The sequence below is a fragment of the Cyanistes caeruleus genome, chromosome 4, assembly GCF_971803275.1.
Source record: "Cyanistes caeruleus chromosome 4, bCyaCae1.hap1.1, whole genome shotgun sequence".
Classification (NCBI taxonomy): domain Eukaryota; kingdom Metazoa; phylum Chordata; class Aves; order Passeriformes; family Paridae; genus Cyanistes; species Cyanistes caeruleus.
This window is the reverse complement of record NC_141704.1, coordinates 61,853,666-61,877,238: the sequence shown is the minus strand read 5'-3', so window position 1 is coordinate 61,877,238 and position 23,573 is coordinate 61,853,666. Positions and strand designations below refer to the sequence as shown.

At 41.1% G+C, this 23,573-nt stretch overlaps 1 protein-coding gene across 2 annotated transcripts; it reads left to right on the top strand.

The window, feature by feature from the left end:
- The first annotated feature begins 1,119 nt into the window (after positions 1-1,119).
- On the top strand, positions 1,120-22,117 carry PARVG (parvin gamma). 2 transcript variants are annotated; one of them, XM_023919115.2, is made up of 13 exons: positions 1,120-1,320; positions 6,180-6,273; positions 6,779-6,843; positions 9,670-9,772; positions 10,689-10,829; positions 11,175-11,290; positions 12,117-12,172; positions 13,055-13,077; positions 15,032-15,093; positions 15,195-15,263; positions 16,054-16,155; positions 19,662-19,734; positions 21,749-22,117. In XM_023919115.2, exons 2-13 carry the CDS (start codon positions 6,195-6,197, stop codon positions 21,826-21,828), a joined length of 969 nt encoding a protein of 322 aa, XP_023774883.1. In that variant the 5' UTR covers positions 1,120-1,320; positions 6,180-6,194; the 3' UTR covers positions 21,829-22,117. The 2 variants fall into 2 exon arrangements, with proteins under 2 accessions (XP_023774883.1, XP_086741283.1); XM_086885157.1 differs by lacking the exon at positions 10,689-10,829 and having other exon boundaries at positions 1,177-1,320.
- The last annotated feature ends 1,456 nt before the right edge of the window (positions 22,118-23,573 follow it).

Genomic DNA, 23,573 nt, shown 5'->3' with positions numbered 1-23,573 from the left:
TGTTTTCTACTTTTTTTTTTCCTCAGTGGAAAAATCTGTGGGAAGAACTTATGAATGGTGAGCTTCCCTTTGCTCTGGTGTGCAGAGTGTAGCCTGGCTCTCCAGTACAGCCAGGGCCATGTAAAAAAGTGGGAAAATGCATTGTCAGAACTTGTTATTGCTGTTGAATCCTTGAATTGTTCCTCAGAGGCTATTTTCACATGGGGGCCAGGTGTTCGTGGTGAGGGTGTGTGCATGATGTGATGTGCTTTGAGGACTTTCAGAAACACCTGCCCTGGGTCAGCCCCTTGGAGCTGGTCCAGGGGCTTCTTTGCCCTGTTTTCTTGCGATGTCTCCTCAGATTCTGGTTGCAAAACTCAACAGAATTTCAGGAATGTTAAAAGGGTTTGCTTAGTACTCTAAAATCTAAAAGAAAGGGCTAGGAAGACTATATAACCATGTATAACCATGTATTAACAGTGCAAAGCTACAAATACATGAAAAATATATATAAAGTAAAAATCTTTAGGCATCATTGGCGTGAAATCAAACGCAACTAATACAGGATTGGCTTCTGCTGTTCTGCAGAAGTCTGGATACTCCATGCACTGGTCACTATATCAGGTTTTGGAGGAAAAAAAGGTGTGTTAATAAATGCAATTCACACCTGGAAGAAATGTCCAGGGAAGGTGGTTTCTGTAGGAAGCTCTGTCTCTTTAATCAGTGATGTAAAAGGGGAGGAAGAGCAGCAGCATTGCCTGCTGGGTTTAACTCTTGTCTCACATGAGGGCCCTGGTGTGGCTAACTTCCTCTCTAAGGACAAATTAATTCATTTTGTAGGTTTCTCCTTCTGCCAGGTAGGCAGAGTGGTCCTGATCTGCTTTATAAAATACTTGAAGGAGCATGAGGAAAAGGTGTATTTGAACATGATCTTGTCTGCTCTTGGCTAGTTTTTTTATCATATACAAACCAAAAGTGCTCTTGAGTTGCCCTAGAGGCAGAATAGCCCTGTCCTGCTGGGCAGTGCCATCCACGAACGATCATATCTTAATATTTTATGGTGTTTCAGGAGTTGCAGGGCTGCATGTTTCCTGTTCCTGTATTCCTGTTTATTTCAGTCTCTTCAGCAGAGACCAGCACACAGACGATTAAGTTCCGGATGGGACCATAGTTTCGTTTTTAAGAGCAGAGCACTGCGGCACAACTTCCCCTTGTGTGCCTTGTGCTGCCCTGTGTGGGAGACCTCTGAGCCTGGGCTCAGCCCTCGGCCCCACAAACTGCATCCTGACTGCTGGGACAAGGTCTTGGAAGAGTTCTGGAAAGTTACTGAAGGAGAGAGTAGTAAGTTTGAAAAATGGGTGTCCTTTGGGTGCTTTTTTTTCCTAATTAGTGTTCTTAACTGGAAGATTTTCTGTGTCTGTGAGGATTGTTCTTACTAAGATAACATCTCTTCTGGTGCTCATGAGCAAAGATGGCTCCTGAAAGGTCCGGCACTACACAGGGAAGTGAAAATAAGTTTTAAACTGGGCGCACAATGTGCATTCTTTTATTAATCCTTACTTATTTTTTAATTCTGGTTTCCCAAAGGTGGAAATATTACTATTAACATTCCCATTTGGGTTTTTTTTCCCCTTCCTTTGTGTGATCTACTTAGGAAATGTGTTTGACCTAGAGTAGGGCTTTCATCTTTTCAAGCAGGAAATGAAACGGATGAAACAGTTTGGTAGCATTGGAAAGTGCCTTGTGAATATTCTACAGCTGATTTGTAAGCCAGAGACCCCCATTAGTACTTTGTGTGGTGCCTTGGGGACATCTGGGAGCCAGACCCTGTGAAGACTCATGGAGGAAAAGTGAGCTGCTCTGACCCAACTTGAGAATCAGTTGTTTATCAGTAGTTGTGACATTGCGAGCTTGTGCAAGAGCCTAGCTCCTGAGCTAAGAACAATTTGCTTCTTGGCAGCCCCTGCAGGCAGCACACAAGAAATCAAACACCCCTTAGCTTTAAAGCAAAGCCTGTATATCCACGGCATTCTCAGGGAATGAGCATTTAATTCATCCAGAGAATGCTATTTCCTTTGAATAGCCCATAATTAAGCATCTATTTTATTTAAAGATGCCATAATGAAATGCCTGTACAGTCAGTATTTAAGCAGTTGTCTCTTACAATCTACTCCAAGTACTGAAAAAAAACTTGTGCAGGAGGATGGGGCCTGGAAAAAACAGGATGTCAACCACAGCTCCTAGCAGCAAATTTAACTGATGGGCTGCAGGGGCTGGTTGCAGCAAATATGGAAATTTGTGTGTGAGAACCAGCTCTTCTGACCTTTCCTGTTTAAACAGCTCACCCAGGGACTTGTCCCCAGCCCAACATAAAACGTTCCATTTTATGTTCCCTGTAGTATGTTATTCTCTGAAAGGCTGTTGCCTGGGACCAAGCCCCAACAATATGCTGCACTGCCACATGAAAGACTGCCTGTGAGTGCTAATTATGAGTAATAAACAATGAGTCTATTAAATGCTGAAGAACTGCAGTTGTCAGCCTCTGTGGGAGCCTCTGGGAAATGCCTGTGGGAAATCAATATTGATAAATGTGAGCTGAAATACAATAAATGATGGGCTCTTAATGGTGTGTTGCTATGTAGGGATAAGATCTTGGAGATCTAATAGATAATTCCCAATAAAGGGTCAACAGTGATGAAAAAGGAAACAGGACTTAGGAGGAGAGGGGCAGAGACCACTGTGAATGCTGCAATGCACCTTTCTAAATCTGGGCAGGTCCAGTTCCTAGCACATCCAAAAGGCTGTGATCATGCTGGAGGAAGCTCAGAAAAAAGCACTGAGGCTGACCAGCTGGTTTTCCGGGGAAGGATAACTGTGGGCTGTCTTGGTTTTGGAAAGAGATGGACATGGAGGGTTTGGGGTAGTAGGGCAGGAGGGACACAGAGAATTAACACAGGGGTGTGAAAAATGTGGATCAGTTGATCTTTGCATGGTGCCTTCAGGGGAAGCTGGTGGGTCAGAGCAAGAAACAGGATATGGAACTTCACATGATGTAGGGCCACACTATACCTCCTCAATGCTGAGTGCTGAGACAGACACATGTTCAAGGGGTGAGTGGGGAGTTCATGGGAATAAATTTGTTGACAATTTCTAGTGACCAGGCCCCCAGCTTTGCTTTAGGAAGGCTGAACTGAAGACTGTTAAAAATGTTTTGGGGAAGTGTCTATGTATCCTTGCACTGCTTATAGTTCTGGCTTTTTTTCCCAAAGCGACTGGATACTAGGCAAATTAATATTACCCAGTGCAGCAGTTTTAACTGAGTAACACACAGGACTGAGGCCCTAGAGGGTATTACTAGAGGGTATTATGAAATACCCCTCTAGGGTATTTCATAATACCCTAGAGGGTATTATGAAATTCAGAATGTAAATTCTGAATTTCAGGCCTTTCCTTACAGGTTTCCAAATTTTAGAGTGGCTTCTGATGTTCGGGTTCCTTAGCCAAAAAGAGCCTGAAGGTGTGGCAGGCAGCACACATCACTTTGATAGTTGAAGGAATTAAGAGATACAGAACTTCAGTATTGCAAAACTGGGTGAGAGTAAGTTGTAGTTTACACAGACCGTTTCTGTTATGAGCTGGACTTCCCCAAGACATCACAGCTGCCAGAAACCTAATTTAAAAGTAAGTTGTCCTCGGGTTGCTCTCTATTAATTAACTTCTCTCAGTTCATTTCAACTGGGCAGTCTTAGTTCAGTTGTTCCTCAGGCACTACATCACTCAATTTCTCCCATCTGTTTTTATCAAGCTGCTTTTTAGAGACAGCATTCAGTTTTGCCACCATGATAATGAAAAAAATTCTCTTGTGACCCTTTCTCTTAGTGCCTTGCTAGCAATTTTGTACCAATTTGTTTTACCAGATTGATGTGCAAAAGCACCCAATTGTTATTTTCTACCAGTATTCTCAGCTTTGGCAAAATCTGTGTTAAAATACATGTTTGTAACATGCTTTGACTGGAGCCTGTAAGAAATACGTGAAAGCCTTCAGAGCAGCACTGTGTTGTTTGGTGTATAAAACTAGCAGGCAAAGGAATGCCACTTTGGAGATGTTTTGTGCCACAGCATTTTCAGCAGATGCCTTGCTCTGGGTCATCTGAAGTGAGAGGGAGCATCTCACTTCAGGCACCTGCAGCAGCAACCAGGGCTGTCTCTGGTAAAAGAGTGGAGGGAACTCCATTCCTAAAACTAGGATTAGCCACTCATTTAAATCCTCTGGATTGCTCTTCAAAAGTGTCGTTCTCACTCATTTGACAGCAAGAGTTAGGAGAAAGGGCTCCCAATGTGGGCACCCTGGGTAGAGAGTGGGAAAACTCTCCTGTGGGACTCTCTAATATGGAACATCTTATTTTCTTTTGTGCTTCAAAAGAACCACAAACTAGTCAGCATCCCTTCTCCCATAGTGGTCCAGAAGTAAAAGTCTTCCTGGTCATCACATCTTCTCTGCTCGGACTTCCAGAGATTTTTGGACTGTTGAGAAGGATGAGTTCTCTTACTCATACTAGAACCATAGCCTGCTATAAGTGTCCAGAGCCCTCATCCTCCTGTAATTTCTTTCACCTCTTCAGGCCACAGCACAGTTACAGTTTGTGATTCTGGTTTCTGGCACTTAAATCAATGTGCATTTCATTTATGAAGCACCATCTTGCTTGTGTGTCTGGAAGGCTGAGCCCAGATAGTGGTGGGGAATGGAGTCAAATCCAGATGGTGACCAGTCACAAGTGGAGTCCCCAGAGCTCAGCACTGGGACCAGTCCTGTTTAATATCTTTATCTTTGATCAGGACAAGGGGATTGAGTGCTCCCTCAGTCATTTCTCAGATGACACCCAGTTAGGTGTGAGTGTGGATCTGCTGGGAGCACGAAGGCTCTGCAGAGGGATCTGGACAGGCTGGATCCATGGGCCCAGGCCAGTGGTCTGAGGGTCAACAAGGCCAGGTCCTGGGTGCTGCCCTTGGCTCACACCAACCCCTGCAGCTCCAGGCTGGGGCAGAGGGGCTGGAAAGCTGGGAAAGACCCTGGGGGTGCTGGGGACAGCAGCTGGACAGGAGCCATGGGGGGCAAGAGGCCAAAGGCACCTGGGCTGTGCCAGCCATGGTGTGGCTGCAGGGCCAGGGCAGTGACTGTCCCTGTGCTGGGCACTGCTGGGGCCACACCTCAGATCCTGGGGCAGCTTGGGAACCTCAGGACAAGATGGACATTGAGGGGCTGGAGCGTGTCCAGAGAAGGGAATGGAGCTGGGGAAGGGTTTGGAGCACCAGGAGGGGCTGAGGGAGCTGGGAAAGGGGCTCAGCCTGGAGAAGAGGAGGCTCAGGGGGAACCTTCTGGCTCTGCACAATTCCCTGACAGGAGAGGACAGCTGGGGGGGGCTCTGCTCCCAGGGAACAAGGGACAGGATAAGAGGAAACGGCCTCAAGTCATGCCGGGGGAAGTTCAGACTGGGCATGAGGGAAAAGCTTTGCTCTGAAAGGGCACTCAAGCACTAGGAGCTACCCAGGAAAGTGTTTGAGTCACCATCCCTAGAGAGATTCGAAAACAATGCACATGTGGCACTTGAGAACATGGTTTAGTGGTGGGTGAACAGTTGAGATCCAATGATCCCAGAGTTCTCTTCCAATAGAAATGATTTCATGACTCTATACTAGAATTTGTAAAAGAGACTATTCAGATGCCAATAGCTGTCCTTGTCTCCCCACAGCTGTACCAGCTGGTCTAATAAAGGAAGCTGCTTATATTTACTAACTTGTCGCAGTAATTTAACTATCGGGTTCTTGTTTTAATACTCCTTAAGTATTGGTAATTTTTATGTTTTCTAGCACATATCCAACAATATCTAGGGACTGAGAGCTTCTTTTTCACTTCAGCTGAAATAGGATTTTACTTATCTAATACAGGGACTATAATTAGATGTAATTTAAGCAAGTTTTAGTTTAGGTCTTCAGGTCTTCTTTTCCTACATTTTGATGATTAACAGAAAAAAATGAAAATTGTTTTAAACTTTTTTCTTTGCACACAATTAAATAAATAGTGGTGAAATAATAACTGATAAAAAACCCTTTTGGTTTGTTTTTTTTTTAGCACTAATTTTGATCTTTATGTGCCTTTACTCATGTTCCCTTCCCCCAAATCTTTTTTACTACTTTACCAGGAGTGATTAAAGACAATGGATCCAGACTTTTTAAATATATTTACACAGCCTTCTACACTTGATCGATTCCTAACTGAGGATGTTATCACTAAAGGTATGTGTTTTATTAACCAGGACACAAAATAGGCCAAAGAACCACCTGAAGGGACAAACAGAAAATGTTCTGTACAAATGAATTCTGTATTTTTCAGCAGTGATCCCTTGGCCATATCAGAAATGATTAAGTTCTGTGTGTGTAATTTGGCTGATGACTCTTTGGGGGCAGATTATGAAGACGCAACACAACGTCCAACTGATTCTTTAACTGAAATTTGAGTTTCACTCATGTGGATCTGACCAAGTGTGTTTTCCTCTTTCTAGAATTGTCCATCTAGATCTTACTGATTTAAAGTACACTGAAGCATAATTTCCAACAGCAGGCTTAGTAGTCTGCTATACCAGTTTCTTGCTCATATGGAATTAGTAAAAAGGAAAAATAAATGTTTCTACATAGGGAAATTAGCCATATTGGGAATATCAAACTGATAGCAGATTTAGCTGCAAACTTGTTTTAGTAATATCTGATAATTGTGATGGATCTTGTTTGCTTCCTTTCATAGGCGAGAAGAGGAAACTCATAAAACCGACCTCAAGCAACAACCGCAAACTGGAAGAATTGAAACTGGTACCACTTCTTTTACTGTGTAGTTTAACCCTCACCTCGAGTTGAGCTAAAGCAAACAACCTAGTTCTAACCTCTTTCAGCCTCTTTCATTAAACTGCCCAGCCCTCTGACCTCAGAGCCCCACTCTCTACAGATGGGAATGAGCTCTGCTTTTGGCATTTGGGTTCCATTCAAGTGAAACTGAGCTTTTGTTTCTGCTCAGCATCAGGGTGGCTGGGCCATACAGGATCAAGCTTCTAATGAAGTGAGCTCTGCTGGGTGTGGAGTACAGATACAAACCTGAGTGGCTTCTGATGTGATGCCTCTCCAAACCTGGCCTGTGTGGGTGAGCCACACCAGAAGCACCCAGTTACTCTTTCATTGTGATGATAAAGTAACTGCTGTGAGAATCCAGCCAGAACACTGGGCTTGGACCACAAGCAGACCCATGCCAGCATTTGCTGTGACTAAAGAGAGATATGGTGCAGCGTGGCTGCACTGATCCCATGGTAACTTTTAGGATTGCTCTACTGATTTGCAGCAGCTTTCACCAGCAGCTGGTTCAGCTGGAACGGTTAGCAGAGAGCAGAGGGGGAATGGGATGAAGAGTATGCAAGTCACCAGGAATTTGGAATGAAAGCTTTCAGGCCATTGTATGGTACACTGCCTGTTTGAGGTAACTGTGAAGGATGAATCTTATTCACAGGCAAGTACTTTGTTTCCATCTAATTTTGAAAGTCTCCCCGGTGTGTTCAATCACTGTTTCAATTTCTCTAATGGCACAGTCCATGTAATGAAACTTCCTGGAAGAAAAGTGGCATGTGTCTTATGAGACCAGCACTCCTTGCATTATGGAGGTACTGAAATTGTTATAAATATTATAAAAGGCAGCTTAAGATATGTGCTGTTGTTTGTATTTTCTAGCATTTATAAACATGTAGGTAGGTGTGGTTTTTTATTAGGTATTCATGTACATTTGATCCAAAAGATTTGATTTTGTGTCAGGCTTTCATGATGTTGTTATACAAAGGGGAAACTCTGAAAGGTGATGCTGCAGAATGCAATTATGTTTTCTACAGAAAGACCGTATTTGTTATTTTGAGGTTGCCAAAAATTAAGTTTTCCTCAGTTATGAAGATTTCTGTGAGCTTCAGTGCTTAATCCATTTCCTGTCAGAGATTCCTGAGATGATGTTCATCACGGTCTAGTGTCTTTTCTTTGGGTGATGAGGAGATGGAAATTATGTCCTGAGGGAGACAGAGTTCTCTGGGTGCCCATCAGTGTCCTTTGACTGCCTTCTTTGTCTAAAGATTTGATGGCTTCTCTAGAGAAATATTTGGAATGGAGACAGGGACAGGGAGGAATCTTCAAGGGAAGAACAAGGGAAGTGAAGAAACTCACTGGGGAGGGAGACTGTTCCACTGCATTTTCATTTTGAGGTGGCTTTGGAGAACTGAGAAATACGAAATGGCTCCCTGTAGTTGCTGTAAATATCCGGTTGCATGTAAAATAGAAGATGGTAAAATTTGGAAGCCAACAGCAAACTTCTCAAAGTATTCCTTTTCTCCTTTTCCCTGTTTACTCATTTTTAGACATGAGGCTCTGCTCTGCAGCTGAGTGGGGCCCCCATAGCTGGGCAGAAAGCAGAATGGTGTGAGCTGCAGGCTGTACATGTGGCTGTCAAGCTGGGAGAGAAAAGGAGGGATGCTATAGGTCTGTGCTCAGCAGTACTTGCTGCTTTTCTGACTTCCCTCTGGCTGTACTCTTGTGTTTGGGGGACTGCTCTACCCCTTGCACATACAAAGTGTACTCAAGAATTAGCTGAAGAGCAGAGCTTTCTGCTCTTGTTACTTCTCAGCAGAGGACATGTTTGACAGCTTCTCAGTTCAGGCTTTTTTATTTCTTGTGCAGTTCCAAGCATCTCAGAGACTTTTCTTTTCAAACCCTTCTTACATTTTTGTTAATGTTGGTGAGCTTACAGGAATCTGCTATTAATTTTCTCCTCTGTTTACAGCAAGTGAGAAGGATATTATCCACTCCAGACACTCACTCGTAACAATTACAGCAATAAAAGCAATACCCTTCCTCTCACAAGAGGGATGTTCAGGTTGGCAGCCAGCTGAGGCTACTACTTTTCTGTTCTACTTCACCAGGTCATCTTCCCTTTCTCTCAACACATGTGAATAAAGCACATGCTTGGAGAAGTGCTGAGGAAATGCTTTGTTCTCCTGACTAGGAGCACAAATGGTCCTTCTGCTTTTTTAGCCACACCTTGGCCTCCTGAGCAGCTTCCCCTTGGAAATGCAGGAAGGATATTGGAAGGCCAGTGGGAGGACTGCCATGTAAGAAAGTTCCAAGGAAGTGTTTGGGGACGGAGTGGTACAATACTGCAGAAAGAAAAAGAAAACAAAACCAGGAGATGAGAGGGAGGAATGCTAGTAGCATGGATGAGTACAAGAAACCACCCTCAGAATGAGCCTAGCCTCTTTTCTTACAAACTTCTGCCTAGCAGTTGAATTTGTGTGAATTATGCGATGTTTGATAAAGGTGGGGGATGGGAAGTGTACTGTGCAGCCTTTTCCCTGGTGGAAGTGGGAAGAGTCTCTCTTCCCAGCTCTATAACAGAATTCCTCAGAATATATGTAGTGAGATGTCTATCTCACTTGAAAATTAGGAAGAATTTATCCTATAAAAAATAACCAAAAAGCACAAAGGAAGTGGAGATTGAAAGCAAACCAAGATCTGAGATGAGGGCCTGAAGAGAGAGGTGAAACAGAATGCAGCACTGAGTGCTGTATTGTCTAAACAACACGAATATAATTGCTTTGTTTCCACCCCTCCCCACAGTTCTTGACTGAGTGGATCAACAGAACTCTGAAAGAGGAACACATAGTAGTTAAGAGTCTGGAGGAAGACCTGTATGATGGGCTGGTGCTTCATCATCTCCTGGGTGAGCTGCTCCTTTGAGTTTAGTTGTTGCAAACATCTTATGGAGGAACTTTCCAATCAGAGAATAAACCTCAGGAATCGCAGTAGCAGGGACCTGCCGTCACTTCTCACTGCACTGTGATAATCACAATTCTGAACAAATTCTCACTATTGTTTTACATGGTTATTTTACTTCTAAGGAATTCTTATTAGCTGCTAGTTGACATAATAAAAAGGTTGACAATGAATTGTGAAATTTAGTGCTTCTGAAATGAACAAGGGCTTCATAAACTAGAACACAAAGGTGGCTTCTGGTGCTACCGGAAATACTGGAGGGAATCAGCACTGTAATATATATTTCCCTATCTTTAAAAAAAAAAATGAAAAAAAATTAAAAGCTCCTGGTCCAAAGAACTGTTCTGGTACTGGAACTGGTAAAAATCTAAGAGGCTTTTGGCTCTATCTGGTGCTTGTATAAAGATGTGACCTCCTGGAGCAGCCTGTAATCTATTTCTCCATCTCTCCTGTCCCTACTACATTTATCTTTCCCTTATCACTCTCTCTGGGGATGTCTTTTAAATCTACCTCCTTTCCACCAAGGCTGAGAGTAGCAGCACGAGCAGGAGTGGCTGATTTTCATGGTTTACTTGCCTGAGCAATGACCTCATATTTCTTCTATATATGAGTTGATATTGACTTTGTACATTATTGACAGGAAAGATGCACTCCTTGGATTTCTGTTGAAGGAATGTAAAGAGCTAGGGCTGAGGGATGATGCTGCAAGGAGTGCCTCTCCCTTTTGCAGAACTCTGAAATGATATTGAACATTTAAAACAAGACTTTGTGTACTTCACTGTCATTTTATGTTTCTAATTATTTTCTTTTTCCCTACAATGGTGTTAAAATACATCCTTCTTCCTATGGACCCTCTGTAAAAGAAAACTTAGGCTCTCTCAAGCTGGATGTTGACAAGATTGCATTAACAGAAAAAAAACAGCGACAGAAACTCTCTGTGATTCTGGAAGCTGTGGCCAAGTGTTTGCAACTGGAAGAAAGTCAGCTGAAATGGAGTGTGGAATGTAGGTGCAGAAGTGAAATTGGCAAAAATTATCCATCACAGGCTGAGCTATAAGGCTGCTGTGGAGGCAGTGTGCTGCCAGAACAGTAATTAAACAACCTGTTTTCAATTACTAGTTGAATCAAAAGTGAGACAGACATATCTGACCCTGCCTGGCTCTGTCTTCTCTAAGTGTGTGGCTTGTGGCTCACTTAAGAGCCCTCAGTATCCCTGTATGTCTCACTTTTAAGCTGTGCTATTGCTAGATTTTCATATTATATAAACCCCAATCCAGTGTACCCCCCTGTGTAATGGCCCTCCCATGTTTTCCACACTGACCATTGTTTTCTTCCCTTATACTCAATAGCTATCTTGGCAAAGGACTTACTGAGCACACTGCATCTTCTGGTTGCAATAGCAAAGCACTTCGAGCCCACCCTGGCTCTGCCTCCAAATGTTCAAGTGGAGACAATCACCATTGAGGTATTTTTAGTTTTACTATTAGTTACAGTAGATCCTAGAGTCCTTTCACAAGGCTAACCTGCTTAGAATTAGGAGAAATGTCTGTGCAGCTGTGAAAGAGATACTTGTATTTTCTGTGAACCACACCTTTCAATTTCTGAGTTTGGTGGATTAGATTGAATTTTCAATTCAGATAATCTGTTTTTAAAAGGGGAAAAGCACTATGCTGTTTTTCTTCCTCAGCCAAACAAGGGAAGGGTCCAAACTGAAAGCAGCTGCTGATCTCTGTAAAGAAGAAAACGAAGAAATTGTGCTGTTACTGTTTCTAAATGCTTTAAAATAGAAGCTCGTATTCATAAATCATAAAGTTTTTTTAAATGCTGAAGATTTCTTTCTTTAGGTGATGGGAATTTTCACTCCCCTTCCATTGGGGTCACATTTTGGTACTGTTCTCTGCAAGCAGAGATCTACACACTTTCTTCCTCTATTTTGTTTCTTAAAGTCAATTCTGAGACTGTAGGGAAATATTGAATATCCCAGAGTTTGGGATATAATTGCAAAAATTACCACCACGGGTGTTTGTAAGCACAGTGTTTTTCACTGCCTGAAAGGGAAGAACAGCAAACTCCAAGGGCTTCCTCTGATGGGCAAGTAAGAGATTCCCTGCTAGAGACTGAAGAGAGTAGAAGGAAGCAGAAATCTCTTCAAATACCTGTACTAATTGTACTGGAGTTATTGAATAAATGCCTTCTGATACTCATTTAAGGCAGCAAACAGGTCATGAAAGCTTGTTTATGGAATATTTTTTGTGTAACAAACCCAACATTGTTTATTGTCCTTTCAACAGACCACCTCCAGAGGATTAAAGACATCAAACGGGGTGGAAAATATAACAGAAAACAAGTAAGATGGGATATATCTGTTTTTTACATTGTCAATCAGAAAAGAAGCATTGTGGGTGTGTTCCCCCTTACAAAAAGTAGTGGGGATCATGATGATGAAAAAGGTGTAAGCCTGGGCATGCATATGCATGTGAGTTGTTTATCTGTTTTCTTGGCTTTTTTTATTCACCTCTTCACATTTGGCATTATGGTGCAATACCTTTAATTATTCAGTATATAAAATTCTCTAAACCAATATGCACGATTATTCCTGAGGCTTAGCATTTGTCATTGCCATGGAATTTCACAGCAAATATAGTAACAAAATTCTGGGACTGTAAATTTACCTGTACTGGACTAAACTAAATTTTCTAAAGCCACAAAGGTTTAAATCTACTTTTACTTTCTTGCTGTTGTGTCTTTAAATAAAAAGGAAGGAGACAGTTCTTTTCTTATTTTACTGTGAATGAAATGTTTTAGCTTGCTGAGTGTATGAAGTACTGTCATTATTAAAGGAGTTAAACAGGATACCACTTATATACCAAAAAAATACGGACTTCATTCTAAGGACTAGAAACAGGTTTTCCTATTATCATTTTTTATATGCCAGAACATCTTCAAGCTCTAATATCATGAGCAGCTTATTGGAAGAGGATATTGAGGATTGTGCTTGTAAAATAAATGTTCATTGGTGTGTGGGCCAGGTAAAATCTCATATGCTTCCAAGACCCCACACAGATATGCAGTACTTAAAAATGTCTGTTGGAAGGTCACTCTGACATAAAGTTAATGCCACTTTGAACTCTATCTCCTGCTTTACAGGACAGCAGATAAGCAAAGCTTATGAATAAGATCAGCTCTGCTGAATCATTTTTCTAACTCTTGCTTATTATTGCACTTCCAGAGAGAATATAGAAGCGCAGTCAAGTAAGTGCTGGCATTGCCAAGTTCAGTGTTTCATTAAGTGCTTTTATACATCGTGTCGTGATCCATTTTTACCCCATGATAAAATCAGTATGCTTCCACTAAAGTTAATGGAGATTCATGGATTTTTTTTTTTCCGGCTGTTTTTCTCCAAATGTCTTCTGTTAAGGCCTGCTCCTACCAACACAATACAGCTTGGGAACTGGGTGGTCACTTTGCCTGTGGACTGCAGGCAAGAGATGGGAGGGGAGACAGGACATGAAGGTGGGTTTGATGACCCAAAAAAAAAAAACCTGGCTGGGGGCACAATGCAGCTTGGATTTGAGCATGGACCATGTTGAAACTATTTATAAAGGCTTCAGAACTGTGGTTCTCGTTGCTACCGGTTTTTACACTTTCCTTCCCACGGTTTGCAAATGGGATTTTGAAATCCACTGGAACTCGGCTGTGGATGGCAGCTCAGTTGAACCAACGTCCCCAGAGCTTTTGCCCTTAGGGATTTTGAGGGCTGGGAAACAGATGAGGTGGAAAAATGTCCCTGTCTGCGAAGCCTGCAGAAGGTCTGGGCACTGCTCAGGCTACAGTGTGAGCTGCTCTTCCCTGCTGCAAACGAGCACATTGCATCCCCAGAGAAGCAAGGCAACCATTTGAATTCTCTGATGTGCCCTTTATTTTGGCATTTTCATCTTTTGCAGAGGTGCAAACTATATAATTTGATATGTATTTATGATTTATTCCACTGAGTGTTCCCTAGTGTGGGCTGAAATTGTGAAAAAACAACACTCACCCCCCACCCCAAACAAAAAAAAATATAAAAGAAAAAAAAGAAAAAAAAAAAAAAAGAAAAAAAAAAAAAAAAAGAAAAAACCCCAACCCATAATGAGGTGTTTCTTGTAGTGGGCTGATTCTTCTGGGAAGAGAAATCTGCAATTCACTCTTCAAGATGTTCTCTCCCTATTTTTGACACAGCTTTCCTAGCAAAGAGAATTCCCAAAGCATGGCTCCAGTAGAGGGCTCTCTCTGATTTGTTTGATTCACCTATTCCCTGACACTGCTCCTGAAGCAATCCCCAAACAGGCAGAACAGAGAAACCTGAGGAATCCCTTTCACAAAGGAGGATTCTCTTTTGGGAGGAAATTCCCTTAAGCTTAAGGAAAGCTGCCTTTGCTTTCCTATGCTGTAGAATCTGGTTCTCCATGTAATTGTGTTGCCAGAGTGCCTCTCATTGCTCAGGGTGTTTCAAATATTTGGTCATGCTTGAACCAGAGCTGTATTGTGGCTGGGTAAGGAGATGGATCCTGCTTTTGCTGAACCTGGACAGAAAGGGGAGGTGAGGATGGGATTTGGATCTCATTTCTTTGGAAGCCTTTAGACTCCTGCTAGTTTTCTGGCACAGTTCTGCTGGCACCAGCTCATTGCCACTTTAAACTGGGTGGCAGAGCTGGCTGTTTTTGAGGTCTCCGAGTTTTCAGAGGAAAGGCAGAGTATCCATATCTTGCTTGTGGTTTTTTGAAGGAAGAAGGCTGGGCTTTTTTCTGCAAATTTGGTGTAACTGGCATTTCTGTTTGAGGACAGCAGTAAAACATACAGCTCTTCTGCTCCCTGCATTTTATCCCGGAGGTTCAGGGTTAAAAAAAAGTAAGTGAAAAGAGATAAACTGTAGTGATGTGAAATTTAGTTAGTGCTCAGACTGGTGGCAGCACAAACTGAGAACCTCTGAAGGTGAAAATTACAGAGATGAATGAAGTAAATTGTTTTCTCTGATGTGGTCAGGCTGAAGGGAAGGTTGTCATCCGGTCCTCTGATAAATATAAAAGCAGCATCATTCTCTGCCTCCCTGCTACTCCTTTCCTCCTTGGATTGTAAGCTGCAAATACCTTTCTCCTTCTAGAGCCACATTAAAGCTCTGATCTCTCAGTTATTCAAAATAAAACCAATTAATGTTGTTTTGATACAGAAGATGATGCCTTTGATGAATTATTCAACTGTGCTCCAGATAAACTGGATGCTGTAAAAAAGGTAATTTACTTTTTTTAGTAGACATCAAAATCTTTTAGGCCAGACTTAAATACTGAAAAAGTTATTGTTTTTTTTCCTTTCCCCCTTTCTTTTTTCTTTAGGCACTCTTGCAATTTGTTGACCAGAATGTTGGAAAATTAGGGTTAAATGTGAGAGACATCGAATCTCAGGTAGTGTGCTCCAATCTGCATGTTATCCATGATTTGTCAGCCATTTGTGTGTTTTCTGTCACAATTAGGAACTCTCCTTTTTTATTACAGTAATTTGAAATTTGGCAACATAATGATTTCCAGGTTTAGGTTAAGACATTAAGCTTTGGTCTCTGAAGTTTCTGAAGCTAATAATTAATGCAAAAATACAGCCTTTGTATTGAATGCTGCCCTTATAATGCTACAGGGAGTAATTTTCAGTCTGCCCAACTCCTAAGGGTGCTTTCTTTGTCAGGATGGAAATAAAGGTGTCCTGAACATTAAAATGAAAGCCAAGTTGATTGCTGTATTTAGTGATTGTTGATTCTGCATTTACTTTATGGTATAAAAGCCTTGTTTTCACCACATCTCAAAGTCTCATCCTCTGAATGGAGAGCTTCTTTACAGTATGAAATTGCAAGAAGAGTTGGGCTGAGCACCCTGGGCTCTGGTGAACGGGGTGCTCTTCTGGATTTTTCCAGTGTGCAACTGTAACAAAAGAAGGTTTTCAAGTATTTTTTCACACATAACTAGGCACAATTTTCTATTATTTATAGTTATGTATTTGTGCTCATCTGAAGTATTTTCATATTTGGAATAGTTTTTTTTTTAATAGCTGTCCTTTTACAAGGTTGTATTTTCACAAGTATGAATTTGGGAGCCTTATCTAACTAAGCTTGCCCGCGTAACATTTACATTCCTTTATTGCTAGAATGGCATTTACTGAAATAGTTTACTAAAGCCAAATAATTTTCAGGTAATTCTTATCTAGTTTTCAGATGGAGTTATCTTACTTCTTTTAATTGGACAACTAGAGGGTTACTTTCTGAATTTAAGGAATTTCTTCCTGACTCCGGCCAGCACCATGGAGATGGTATGTTGTTATAAAATTATTTAGAGCTTGAGCCATCAAACTGCCTCTTGTTCTACCGCTTGCTTCCACTGCTGCAGTTGTGTGTGAAGTCCCATGCCCACAGTGTTTGCAGGAGGGGGTTTTGGGGCAGTGCCAACACGGGCGCTTGGGGCTGTCAAAATATCTCAGAACAGGTTGGTGTCCTCTTCAAAATTATCATCTCATGGGAGGCAAACACCTGTTACTTGTGTTTGTTTGGCATGACCACGATTCTGCAGCCTTATGGTGAAATCCAGGGCTCTGTTTGGTGTGGAATGGATGTGTTTTCTTCTACTAGTCTGTCCTGCAAACAGGATTTAAAGAGGATGACACCTCTTGCACAGCAGAACTTGGATCCCTGTGAGCTTCTTTATGCTGCCCTAAAAATATACCTTAATTCAAGACAGGGCTGGCACATTTTGAAGGCCCCTTCTGTTTTTGGGAAGCTCTTGAGAGTTTGCATCCTTTCCTCCCCCAACGTTGGGGGCAGTAACATACTCAGCCAGACCTGCTTGGCACCTTTTTCCACCTCTACCAGGCAGATTTCATCTGTGTTTTAAAAGTAAAAGCTGTTACCAGCCAGAAGGAAGTGTGTGCTGGGCTGCCTCCTCCACAGGTCTGGAATGTTGTTATATTTTGAGATATCTGAAGTATTTTTAGATTGTCTCTGGTGTGGGTAGGCTTTTTTTTTTTTTTTTTTTTTTGGGTCACTGAGTAGCTCTGAAAATCTTGAAACTGTAGCTATTTTTCCTGGTTTGTGCTCAAATTTCTGGAAGTGAAATATGTCAGATCTTTTTTGCTTGAGAGCTGCCAGAGAAGAAAATCTCTCCTCTGGCATGGTTTGCATTACAGCTTCCCTGCACAGATGAAGCTTTCATCTTATTCCCAACCTTAGCAGAGTTAATGCCCCTGGGGCAATATTTATTTGTAATGAAAATTCTCAGAGGTCCTATATTAACAAATAAATATTCCCATGGAACTTTTCAAAGTTTAAAAGCACAATTGTTTGACACCTAGGTTCAAATGTTGTCAAAATTTCATTTCTGCCAGTTGGTAACTGTTTAAAGCATTAGGAAAAAAATGTGGTTTTTTTAATCTAAGAACAGGGAAAACATATTTTGAAGGGTTGAATCAGACATAATATAAGCATTTCCCTAGAGTTGTTTTTATTCCCTTTCTCTTCCACAGAGTTTTCAAAATTATTTGGTCAGTTCCCATTGAACTGGACAGAAATTTTTAACATTTCCATTAGCTTTATTTCGAGGAAGTCACTGGATAATTTCTTATTTAAAAATTCATCAGTAACCATTTTCTTTTTTGTTCAGCCCTATTGTAGCCTCACAGAAGTCTTTCTGGAAATGAGATAGCCCTAAAATTCTGGTACAAATCAAAGCTCAGACTTCCTAGCTCTTACCCTGTCCATCAGTGGCATCAGAGATGAATAGAATGGGGTTGGGTTATGCTTCAGTACAAATCTTAACATAAAATTTACTACTTTTAGAAAATGAAATAATTTCATTTTAACAAAGTTACTCCCAAGGACTGGACTTGCTGTTGAACAGTTTTCCAAAGTGGTATTTCCCATTTGTTTCTCCTCTGATGCTCATTACAAAATGAAAAGCAGGATGACACTACAACTAAAAATATCAATTGACCATAGCTCAGCTGTCATTTGTACACAAAACATGTCTTTCAGTTTCCCTGTGCTTTCTAACTTCCTGTCATTTTAGACATTAATTGGTGCAGTAAAGTATGAAGATGTAGCCTTTGCTGGGATTTAAAAGATCTCATTTGTTGTTGGAATGGTAATAACCATAAGCACTGTTGGGATAAATGTGGTGCATCCACCTTACAGTTCCTTCTAACCAAAACCATTCCCTGGCTGAAATTCAGGAGGTGATTGATTTTGAGATGCAAGAAGACAACACTGCATGTGGGCAGGTCTGTTGCAGGGTTTTTTGGGGTGTTCATTGCCAAAAAAAAAAGGGTGTTTACAAGTAACTGTAAAGTAGTGCAGCTCTGGGAGCTCATGAATTCAGAAAGGTGTGTTTTTTCTGTCACAAAGAATACAAAATAGTTGGAGGCTGAAACTAGGAGGGATATCTGTACAATCAGGAGAGGAAAATGATGATGATGGAGGGCTTGTGTGCTTATCAAAAGTGTACTGAACTCGGTACTTTTGCCAAAACAGGCCCAGAGCTGAAACACCCCAGATGTCCTGGCTGCTATCCAGTTGTAAATTCTAGAAAACTGTCCAGGTCTTTTGAGTCAGAAAGCACAGCTGGACAAAGCACCTTATTTTTAAGACTTCCCTTTCTTGGGTAATTATTGGTATTTCTGTCTGAAGATGCTTTTTGAAATGTGCATGTTGTCATTCCTTGAAAATCCCCAATGCATTACAGAGAGGGAAATGTGTCCTTTTTGCCTGTGCTGGTTTATTAAGGAAACGTTTGATATATTCATTCCCATCAGCAAATTGTGTAGAACTGCATGGTCTGAAGCTCTCCTCTCTGTTAACTATCAGAGGAAGAAAAGAAACCTGAATCCAAACAGGCAGTCTCAGCTACTTGTAAATCAGAGAAGCAGGTGAAACATAAATCTGTTGCTTCACTTCAGAGCCCAGGGGTTTTTCTTGGCTTATGCAGGGGGGACTCCTGTGCTTGTTGTCACAACATAACAGAGAACAGCAGCCTCCCAAAGGATAAATTGCCCAGTAGCACATGGAAGGCAAGAAGAGGCAATCTGAAGTTCATTCATGTCTTGTTACTCCTTTAGAGAAAAGGAATTTCCTAATTACCAGCCAAGTAAATAACTACCCTTAAGCTGTTAGAAGAGGATATTACTCTTAAAAAACTTGTTACCACTGCTGATTATGTGTGCGATGCTGCTTTTATGTGGGGAAGGGAGAGAAAAAGCAGTGAGGAAAAATTAGAAAAAAACCCTCAGCCTTTATTCATAGATGTGTGTTTAATTTCTGATGAGTGTTATTGAGTGTATCATCACTACTATTAATGTGAATAGACATTTTAGAAGTACAGCAGAAACTTCTAGCTAACAAGCATACCTGACCTTTGCAATCCTGAATGAAATATTGAGAACTTTTGCCTTTTTGTTTTTTCCAAGTGTGGTGAGCATACATGCATTGTTTAAAAATACCCAGAAATAGACTCCATGCATCCATTAGATCTAGGTAGGAATCTAGCCTGTTTTTCCCATTAACTCAAGCCTTTCACATACAAGGTCTATTTTTAAATAAATGGATTCTTCTGCTCATCTCATGGGATATGTTTTGCTGAAGATGGATTTTACATCTAATTTTATATTATAATTGGTATAAATTCTGAACAGCACTTCATCAAAACTAAGGAGAGGAATAGGAGTGCATACTTATGAATCAGTATCTTCAGCAACTAGAGAAATACTTTTCAAAGCCTTCTGTTGGTTAGAAAATATTGTCAGCTATATTAATATCTCTCTCTCTCCAACAGCTCCACAACATTAACCTGGCATTGGAGTTGCTAGCAGAGGGAGGTCTTCTGAATTTTCATGTGAATTCTGAAGGTGAGTCATGACATGCAAACTTATCTGGAATAGAATTGCTAACATCCCAGCTTAGCAAAAGTTTGGGTAATGGCAGGAAGCAGGTTCTGGAAATGACACTTACACATTTCATCATATGGCTGCCCTAGAGCTCCTCATGTAGAATGAATGGTAGAAGTAATAAGATTTTTTTTTTTTTTGAAAAATCATTATTTCTAAGCTAAAAAAGTTGGATTGTTATAAGTTTAGTAACTTGACACTAAACTTAAACTGTTTAGTAATTCACTATTTGTTAAAGATTTAAATGAGTGACAGCTCCTAATTTAAATGAGTGACAGGAAATTACAGCAGTTGAGCTGGAGGCAAAGCTATTTTCCTGTCTCAGAAAAACTTTCAGTGCATTAAAAGCAAGCTTGTTTCTGTGGGAATACACCTTGAAGAATTTCTCTGGAAAATCCAAAACACTGATCACTCTATTCAAACTCAGAATATGGTGGGGCAATCTCCTGAATATGTAAGTCACAGTTTCTTAATTGCTGTTATTCTTGGTTCAGACCTGGGAGCTGAATCTTGATCTTCATCCAAGTGAATGTTTCCATCACTGAATCAATGTATATGCATGCTCCTCTTTCTTTCTCCACCACAAAAACAAACAAATAAGCTCCATTTGGGTGAGTCCAGTTTTCCAATTAAAAGACTCCAAAGAAAAATTTGGTGCCAGCTCCTGCTGGGATGAGGGATGTGGTTAATTAATGGGTGGTGCTGTGGCTGCAAAATCTGACCTTTAGCAGAGCACACAATCCCAGCATTCCTCTACCAGCTTGTTGCTGAATAGGGAAGTCAAATCATCATTAAAAATAAAAAGCATTATTCCAGTTCTAGCTCCCTGTTAGTTATTCATGAATGGGTGCATGTGTTTGGTACGAAACAGATGGCATCATGGAGAGGGAAAGAGAGGATTTAGGGCTTCCTTTTTTTTTTTTTCCTTTTATTCTCTTTTCCATCTACTGCTTGGGTGATGTCAGCAGTTTGCATGCTGGGCATTCATGAATTGTGAGCTTTTTGCTGTGCTGCACAGAGCTAGGAGCCTGGAGCTAAAGAGCTTTTATTTATGTTAACATTAACAGAGTAATCAGTATGGGCTCAGGTCTCCATGCTGAGATTCACCTTTTGTGTGAAAAGATAAATCTGTGGTTTCCTTCCTCCCCTCTGGCTGTTCTGCACTGACTCAAACACAGAGTTGATCAGTATAAGAAATATTGGTGTCAACATCTGCAAGTCTTTTAGCTTCACTGGGGAAATCCTCAGCTAGTGAGTGAATTTAATATGATTTAGGGCTCCTAGTTTGTTACAGCTACACTATTTAGACTCTTCAAGGATCTCATTTTATTAGTGTTTTTTTGTAAGTCTTTCTCCCAGTGATTTACAGCACCATAAGAAAAGTAAGTCCTCTGAATCCTATTACCCTCTTCCTTTGCAACTTTTAAATACAAAAACAGCTTATATAGCCAAGAAAAAATAAACTGAAAACTAAAGAAAAAACCTAAAACAACAACAAAGGCTCAACAAACAAAAAACCCCAAACAAATAAACAAAAACAACCCAAAAAAACCACCAAAAACCAATGCATCAAATGCAAAACATGATGGAAATATTACAACAAAAAATAAAGAAATAAAGTGTCAGGTAATTCCAACATGATTCCTGATACAGAATAACCATAGATATAAAGCCCTATTAAATTGTGTACTCTGTTCTTTGCTAGTGAATTTCTTACTCTTCATTATTTGCCCTCATTTGCCTTCCAGCAACAGAGTGCAGCAGAAGTCCCTTTTCTTCAAGTTAATTTAATAAATTATTAGCTTCTACCTCTGTAGTTTCTGTTTTTCTTCCTGTCACAATTAGGTTGTCCAAGTTCACAATATCATTGGGGAAAGGTGGGAGATTGTCTTTGGCAGGTGCTGTCTCATCCTGTTCCAGGGATTGCTAATACTTCCCATCTGTTTTTTTTTGTCTCTGGTTTGTGCATCCACAGATATTGTGAACGGAGATATGAAGGCGATAATGCGAGTTCTGTATTGCTTGTATTCCAAATACAGAACCAAAGAAGCATGAAGAACAAGGCCAAGTGCTTGAGCTACCTTTTTTTTTGTTGGGTTTGGGTTTTTTTTTTCCCCTAGCGGGCCATGAGGTGACTTTTTGATTCCCAGCTCTGTTTGCCACTGTTTCTGGGCATGCACTGGTGTTTGACACCTGCTGTGTTAACATTGTATAGCAAATGTGTTGTTCATTCAAGGTTTCACAAACACAGCCTGAGCAACTGTAGCTCTTGTTCCAGATCCTGCCTTCTGTTTTCGTTGAGCCCCCTCAACGTGCAAAGAAATTAAATGTATGTTTATTCTGGGCTCTGCATTCTTTTCTCCTGAAGGTGACTTTGAAAGTTGTTGCATCCTCCCCATTTTCCTGCTGTGGGAAATCATTTGGGAAACTCGTGAAGAGAAAGACCCACCGGGGTGGGAAGGCTAAGACACACCTGAAGTTCAAAGCCTGCTTCAGAGAGGTGGCCAGTGCTGTCAGTCAAGAGGCTATGAATTGGATGCCAAATGAATAGGTAGCAAAAATGAAATCTGAATTTACCAAGTGTTTGATAAATGATTCAGTGCTCATTTGCTCAAATATGGAAAAGGCACTCAGAACAATACACTGGTGTGAGACTGTGCCAGGAACAGGGGGTTCTCCTGCACAGCTGTAGAAAGATGCTCTTATTTTCCTTGCTAAGCCAGTGCCAAACTGTGTCCAGCTCCAATTGCAGCCCTGACACAAACTCTAATTAGCAGGGATGCCAATCCCTGTCAAGCATGACGTGAGGAGTCAAACGTCTGCACTTTGTCTGCAGTAAGAGGTGGGAAGCTGCTGGCTGGGCTCTGCAGCTGGTGGAGGTAGAGCCACTACAGGTGGGAGCAGTGAAATCCTATTTCCCACCACCTCTGACAGCTGGGTCATCTCAAACTCCTCAGGTGAGGTGAATTCACTCCTAGGTGAATTTTTCAGCCTCCATCCTCAGCCTCCCAGCAGTTTCCTCTGCATGCATCAAGGTAGCCGTGATTTATTAATGGTCACCCTTGGTCATTCTTGGGGGATTTAAATCAGAACTCCTTTCAAAACCTTCATCTACTCTCTTGACCTTAAACTTACATCATGTTGCATAAAACTATAGATATAACTAGGGAAAAAAAAAAAAAAAGCTTCAGGATTTTTTTTTGCTTCCATCTAAACTGATTAAATTTCTTGCCATTGGTAACTCTGACATTTGATCTCTGGTCTGATCCTCCATCTGTGTGTTAACAGGAAACCAGAGCTCACCGAGTGCAAGTGCTGACATTTACAGAGGAGAATTTGTTGTGTCTGCCTCTGGATCATGCAGCCCAGGGAAGATCCTTAGACAGCAATGCTGATAAGTCTTTTGAAAATGGTAATACTGCACAGCTGCTGGGGGACAGTGTTAGCGTTCAGGAACACATAATCACGGAATGATTATATGAAGGTGCTTTATTAAGAGCTCTGGGTGTCAGGGGTACGCATACCCAAATCTGACCCAACTTGGTTTTGAGCTGAACATGTTTTTATACTCTATCATTACATAACTTTCATATTAATTATTAAACTTAGATTGTTCTATTGTATGCATTGTTTTTACCCAAGCATGGATTTCTCGTGATCCCCCCCAAACCCCTAACATAGTTTATCATGATTCTTTAAACAATAATTATATCTAATCACATCTAACACTTATATCATTTATCATAAACTGACTACACAGGTGCGGTTTCACATCATCTTAGCAAGCACAAGGCCTAACA